Below are 6,607 nucleotides of genomic sequence, written 5' to 3'. Positions count from 1 at the left end.
AACATACGTAAATCTTACACCTAAATAACATCCTCAAAGATAAATATCAACCTTTGCGTGCTAATCAGTAATAATAATATTATTTAAAAATTAAATAAAAACATTTCTAAAATACATTTTCAAAGTAGGATTTTGCAATAAAAATATACATTTATAAATATTAAAAAAGATATAGAAAGTTAAATGTTGAGAAATGAAATTATCAATATACTGTTGAAGTGGGGCAGTTGAGTAATTTTGTTTTGTGATGAGTCATTTTCTCTCTGTTTTTTCAGTTTTTTTGCTCTTTCATTGTTCGAGGCCATTCATTCGAGGGTATGTATTATCTATCAGGTGTACCCTCAACCTGCGTCTTGATGTTTTGTTTGTGTGCTCCCATAGACTCTCTTCTCTCCCTCCCCCTTTTTTGGGTTGAAAATACCAATCGATTATAAGCCCTAGCCACCATCATCACAAACCAATTTTTTTTTCTTCACTCATGTTCTTTTTCTATCTTCGTCAATGGATTATCAAACCCTAATGATCGGACCTCCATATCATCTCTCCCGCCGGTAATGATTTTTCCCTTCATTTAATTTTTTTCATGTAGCTGTGTTGTTGTTGTTGTTGTTGTTATTTTGGAGCTTTTGAATGCTTATTTATGGTATGTATGCTCAATGAACATGCAAAAAAAAGATTGGTGAGTATTGGAGTTTGCAAGCTTTGTTTACTTTTTTTTTTTTTTTTTTTTAACTTAGCTTCTACGCTTACTTAATGAGCAATGGTTTTTGACTTGCATATTTAATATCGACAGCTGAATCTTTATTATTTTTTTCTATTTTTACATTGTTTGGTTGTCTCTTATGAGTACTATTTTGCTTTTCATTCCCACAATTAATGCCTTTTTTTTAATTGTTTCTTATTACATCGGGGGCAGGAGAAGGGGAAATGGGGGAGGGGATTACAAGGTGAGAATGGGATCCTCACCAACAAGTTGAAAGTTCAGGTAGCCAACCCAACCAACTGAGCTGCTAAAAATCCCCCTCTTGACTTGTTTTTATTATTAGAAATAGATTTTTTTCCAGGAAATAGTAGACTACTACCAGTTTGCGATTGAAATGAAGTTAATGTTTGTACTGTTGTTCTTGTTGTTGTTGTAGTGGAGGTGTTTGTATCTTCCCAAAATTTGTGTGTGTGTTTGCATCTGCCCTGCCTAATAGCTGTTTAAAGTTTTTGTCTTTCCTGTAAATGATGATAGATGTTCTATTTTTTTACATCAGTTATTAATCTGTATTAGTTATTTCTTCAGGAGAGTGTTTCACCATGGTGAAGCATTCTGCTTTATGATGGTTCTGTTCCATATCATCATTATTCTGGCTAAGGGTGAACCATGTTCAATGAAGGGACAGCAAAACCAAGCAGAGTATGATGCATGTATGTCCTACAAACCCAATGAGGAGGATGGTTTTAGTGGTGATTTTTCATCTGGTTTCGTTCGTGTGAATCCCGTGCCTAGTCAAAGTCTTGATAGCGTGTGTTCTCATACAGACTTGTTCTGCTTTCCTCCCAGATTGCGGGGGTTTTTGTTTGAAGAGAATAATGCACAATCACAAGTGGAAGAAGCTTCTGGGGTTCAATCTGATGTTGCTTTGCCTAAAGGGTCAGATGAAGAGAACAGAAATATTAGTAGGTCATCCGATTCTTGTATTTTCAAGTTCTTGGGTGGAAGAACAATTTACTGTTATCTGAGTTACGAGGAATGTTACAATGAATTGCCTTGTAGTTGTATAAGAGGGAACAGAGCAAATGGTGTTTCTTTTGGTGAAGGGCCTTTGTCTGATGATAAATATGAAAAATTGAAACCAAAAGCAGAAGACGAGACAGGCAGTTTTAACATTCTGGGTGGTTCTTTCCCTCATGTAGAAATCAACCCCCCTTTGCTTGACTGGGGGGAGAAGTATTTATATTTTCCTTCATTAGCTTTTCTAAATGTTAAAAATACACACAGAGACAGCACACTGACTGTATTTGAACCTTATGGAACCAATTCTCAGTTTTATCCTTGCAATTTCAGCGAAACGTTGTTGGCACCTGGTGAAACTACATCGATTTGTTTTGTGTTCTTGCCTACATTGTTGGGTCTCTCTTCAGCGCAGTTTGTCTTGCAGACAAGCTCTGGTGGTTTCTTGGTTCAGGCTAAGGGCTTTGCTGTTGAATCCCCATATCGCATACAGCCTTTAGTCGGTCTTGATATTTCCTCTAGTGGAAGGCGTAGTAGGAATCTTTCTTTGTATAATCCTTACAATGAAGCCATCCATGTGGAGGAGATAACTATTTGGACGTCTATTTCTTCAGGAGATAAGACCCGTTATGCGAAGGCAATTTGTAATATGAATAATGGTGAAGATTCAAACAATAATTTTAGCTTGCTTGGTGTTAAGGAGTGGTTGGATGTCAAGGGTGATGAACTTGGTATCCCTCTTGTTGCAATTAGACCCCATAGGAATTGGGAAATTGATCCTGACAAAACTGAAACCATCATAGAATTAGATTTCCCTAGTCATACTGGGGGAGAGATATTTGGTGCCTTTTCTCTGCAGTTGCTTAGCTCTTCCAAAGGTAAAGCTGATACAATTATAGTCCCTCTCAAAGCAGAACTGGGCAAGACGTCGGCTCACAATGAGCTCACAGATCCACTTTCTTTGTCTATTCAAACTGTAGAACCATGTGCTAATGATGGTACTAGTGTTGTTGCTGTGTCAGTGAGAAATGATTCTCCTTACATATTGAGCATTGTCAAGGTAAGTGAGGCTGGAGAGAACATCAAGCCTTTTCATGTCAGATATGTTGAGGGATTAATACTCTTTCCTGGCACTGTTACGCAAGTTGCTGTGGTCACTTACAGTTCCCCATCTGCTCAGTTACTTGATCCTCTGGTGCAGGCTCATGAAATGAGCATGAACTGTAAATTGCTCGTATCAACTAATGACTCGAGAACTTCTGAGATTGAAGTTGCTTGCAGGGATGTAGTCAGCCTTTGTTCAGGAGGTAAATATGACTCTTCAACCGGTCAAGAAGAACACTCTGATGAAGTAGAACTTGGAAATACAAGAGCAATCTCTTCAAGCAGTAGCATGCGGTCACCATTAGAAATGAAGGTATTGGAATTCTGCTATTTGGTTCTTATTATCTCTCATTTCGTTGTGTGGCATCTTCTATTCAGCGGATATTCTAAACACTTAAATGAGTAAAAATAATTTGTCAAAATTCTAGAAGTTTCAGGGCTGCAAGACTTGAGAATTCAAGATTTGTGTGTTATTCCTATTTGAGGCATTTTTGCAAGCAACTGGAATTTATATTTATGCTTTTGTCTGAAACTAATATTGTGGCAAGAAACTCAGACTAAGCTCTTAAAAGGGATCTGTGTATGTAGAATATAGAAGTCCCTTTTTTTGAAGTCCTTAATTATCAGTATAAAGTAAGATGTCCTGTAACATGTGATAGGTGGAGCCATAAATACCATATCATGTATAATGCAGGGGCTTTTCTTCTCTATTTTATCTGTAGTAGGAGATATGCCCTTATACTTAAATTAATGTATCAGAAACACGGGTTTCATGTATTGTTGGCATGATTATTCATTGTAACTCAAGAAGCTTCCTTGCCAATCACCTTGTTTTCCCTTCTGTTTTGGACTGGAAACCACTTTCTCATTCGTACGGATGTAACTTCTAGTATGACTTCTAGTTTGGACTTTTAGGCTATTTGATAACCTAAGTCATCTTCAGTGGAAAAAGAATTGTGCATGTTCAGTGCATATTTCAGGATCCTGGATACAATTTCAGTCTCTGATAAAGTTGTTTTAATTCACATTGTGTTTTTGAATACATAATAGGGAGGAGATTCTTCTGCAAATATTCACAGAGTCACATGATAACTCATAATGTTTATCAATAGCTATTCTTTTGATTTATTATGCTTGAATCAGTGTAACAACTCCCACAGAATTTAGCAGAAATGATATGGAATGTCCATAGTGAGCTGTTTTTACCAGTTTAGCAGAGTTGTACTTCTGAGCCGTATTTATTTCGTGTGAAGCTTCACTTTGTTTTAGCTTTTCTTAATCTGAATGACTGGTAGTGGAGATAGTTGTCATTACTGTATCAGTCGGATGCCTTTGTTTAGTACAGATGTGTATAGAATTAGCACCTGATTTTTCATTTGTCTATTCATTTAATCTGAAGGCTGTGGATACAACAATGGCAGATGAGTCGGTATTGAAGAACTGGAAATCTCATGCTACTGCAAGTGGCATGTCCGTACTGGATGAAAGTGAAGTTGTGTTTCCAGTGATTCAAGTCGGAAGTTATCACTCTCAGTGGATCACAATAGAAAACCCAAGTCTAAAACCAATCTTGGTGCAGCTTGTTCTGAACTCCTGGGAAATTATTGATGAGTGCAAGACTTCAGGAAGCCATTTGCAGCCTTCTCTATCCAGTAGAATAGTTGCTAACTATTCTATTGCTCCAAAGAGATACGGTTTTTCGCTGGCAGAAAATGCAGTAACTGAAGCTCTTCTTCACCCTTTTGGTAAAGCATCGTTTGGTCCAATTTTATTTCAACCTGCAGCTAGATGTCAGTGGAGAAGTTCAGCTTTGGTTAGGAACAATCTTTCTGGTGTGGAGTGGTTAACTCTCAAAGGATCTGGCGGGTTGCTTTCTTTGGTCTTGCTTGATGAGTCTGAACCTGTACAGAACCTGGATTTCAAATTAAACATGCCAGCCCCTCTTAATCTCTCTTCTTCGGGTGTGTTATACAACATAAAGGATAAATTTCATGCATGTTCTCTGTCGTTGTCAAAGGAGCTTCATGCAAAGAACGTGGGGGACTTTCCCCTGGAGGTCAAAAAAATTGAAATCTCTGGAACGGAGTGTGGAACAGATGGGTTCGTAATAAATGGTTGTAAAGGTTTTTCTCTTGAACCTGAGGAGTCTATAAAGCTTGTGATATCATATCATACTGATTTTTCCGTTGCCACTATACATAGAGATCTTGAACTGGCTTTGGCAACTGGCATACTTGTTATACCAATGAAAGCTAGTCTTCCTATCTGTGTGCTTCATTTCTGCAAGAGGTCTTTGTTCTGGATGAGGGTGAAAAGATTGCTCGTCACAATTCTTTTTCTAGCTTCTTTGTTCTTTCTGGTTCTTTGGTGCATCATACCCCAAGTGGTGGCCTTTGGCTCCCATGAGTGCTTGCCTAAGAGTGAAAAAAGCTATATGACATCTGTTAGTCATGCTGGAAAATTGTCTCGTATGCATCCCACTGAGAAACAGATTGGCAAGTTTGTCTTCTCCTTTAAATTGAACGGTTTGCTTAGGTCAATTGGGGAAGGTGAGGCTCTGTCAGTTGAAAGTTTCAGTACATGTGAAGATATTCAAGCTGTCTCCCAAAATCAAAGTGTAACTGATCAGAATGTGAATCATTGTGCAGGATATAACTCTGTATCAGATACCCAAAAGGGAATGGAAGTGTCATCCTCTACAGAGTCGGTAGCAATTCAGAGTTCTGATACATATGAAACATCGAAAGCTGGTAATCTCACCGTCAAAATTGGAAAAGAAAAAGGGAGGAGGCGGAAGAAGAAAAAGAATTCTGCAACTGCTTTGGTTGGAGTTTTTGATGTTTCAAGTAGCCATAGTGGCAATTCTACACCATCGTCACCCTTGTCTCCTACCTCAAATTCAACACCTAGTCGGCCATCTCCACAGTCTGCTGATGTGGATCGACCTGTTAAGCTCATCAATCCCTTTGCTGATGTTGGTAACCGTCAATGTAAAAAAAGTACACACTCCGAATTTGCATCTGAGAGGAATGTCTTGCAGAGAGAGGCAACATTAATGTTTGGTGGAAAAAAGGCTTGTCCTCCTCAAGAGAAGCCTGCTGCACCTAAAAGATCAGCCAGCAAACCTGTTCTTCTGCCATCAGCAACCTTCCCTTGTGCTGATAAATCTGCTCCTCGCTTGATGTGTCGTCAACCATTATTGGCTTCAAGTTCTGTAATTGCTCCACATTTGCGAGCTCCTGGATCTAAACCTCCAAATCAGATGGCAGTTAAAGCTGATGAAAAGACGGGTATAGAAGAAAAGTTTACTTATGATATTTGGGGTGACCATCTTTCCAATCTTCCCCCTGTAGGTAGGTCAAAGAAGGTATTGGAGATGCCTCCGCATGCTTTAGAAAACAGCTCCAGTAGTTTCTTTCTAAGGGGTCCACAGACTCTTATTACCAACTACCAACAAATAACTGTAAGTTCTGACCGTGAAGGTTAATGATAATTTAGTTAAAATCTAATCTGCTGTGTATGTTGGGTACAAGTACCTCTTAGATAACTTTTACAAAGAATGTGCATAACCATGTTTTAATAAAAAATCGACAAAGTAGGACACAACTAATTGCAACTATAAAACAGAGCTATAACCATTTGATAATGGGATTTAGAACTATAGACACACCTGCATAATATGATAATTTACCATGAAAGTATCAAGTTACACGAGTTAAAACTATATTTGTCTTGCAAAAGTGTTTAATTGTATTTCATACTTATTTGAGTACAATAATTGCA

The 6,607-nt window shown here is 38.1% G+C and overlaps 1 protein-coding gene across 3 annotated transcripts; it reads left to right on the top strand.

The window, feature by feature from the left end:
• The first annotated feature begins 251 nt into the window (after positions 1 to 251).
• On the top strand, positions 252 to 6,333 carry LOC129894018 (uncharacterized). 3 transcript variants are annotated; one of them, XM_055969507.1, is made up of 4 exons: positions 252 to 551; positions 1,289 to 3,137; positions 4,224 to 5,373; positions 5,473 to 6,333. In XM_055969507.1, exons 1-4 carry the CDS (start codon positions 502 to 504, stop codon positions 6,309 to 6,311), a joined length of 3,888 nt encoding a protein of 1,295 aa, XP_055825482.1. In that variant the 5' UTR covers positions 252 to 501; the 3' UTR covers positions 6,312 to 6,333. The 3 variants fall into 3 exon arrangements, with proteins under 3 accessions (XP_055825482.1, XP_055825481.1, XP_055825480.1); XM_055969506.1 differs by adding an exon at positions 917 to 985 and having other exon boundaries at positions 4,224 to 6,333; XM_055969505.1 differs by having other exon boundaries at positions 4,224 to 6,333.
• The last annotated feature ends 274 nt before the right edge of the window (positions 6,334 to 6,607 follow it).

The sequence above is a fragment of the Solanum dulcamara genome, chromosome 7 (genome assembly GCF_947179165.1).
Source record: "Solanum dulcamara chromosome 7, daSolDulc1.2, whole genome shotgun sequence".
In the NCBI taxonomy this organism is placed as follows: domain Eukaryota; kingdom Viridiplantae; phylum Streptophyta; class Magnoliopsida; order Solanales; family Solanaceae; genus Solanum; species Solanum dulcamara.
Note: the sequence above shows the minus strand (reverse complement) of the source record. Positions and strands in the feature narration are given on the sequence as shown.

Bases quoted from the DNA above. Each gene is read 5' to 3' on its own strand.
- LOC129894018 (XM_055969505.1), top strand. From the start codon at position 502: ATGGATTATCAAACCCTAATGATCGGACCTCCATATCATCTCTCCCGC. The intron at 552-1,288 runs GTAATGATTTTT...TTATTTCTTCAG, and splicing joins CCATATCATCTCTCCCGCCG to GAGAGTGTTTCACCATGGTG. The intron at 3,138-4,223 runs GTATTGGAATTC...TTTAATCTGAAG, and splicing joins GGTCACCATTAGAAATGAAG to GCTGTGGATACAACAATGGC.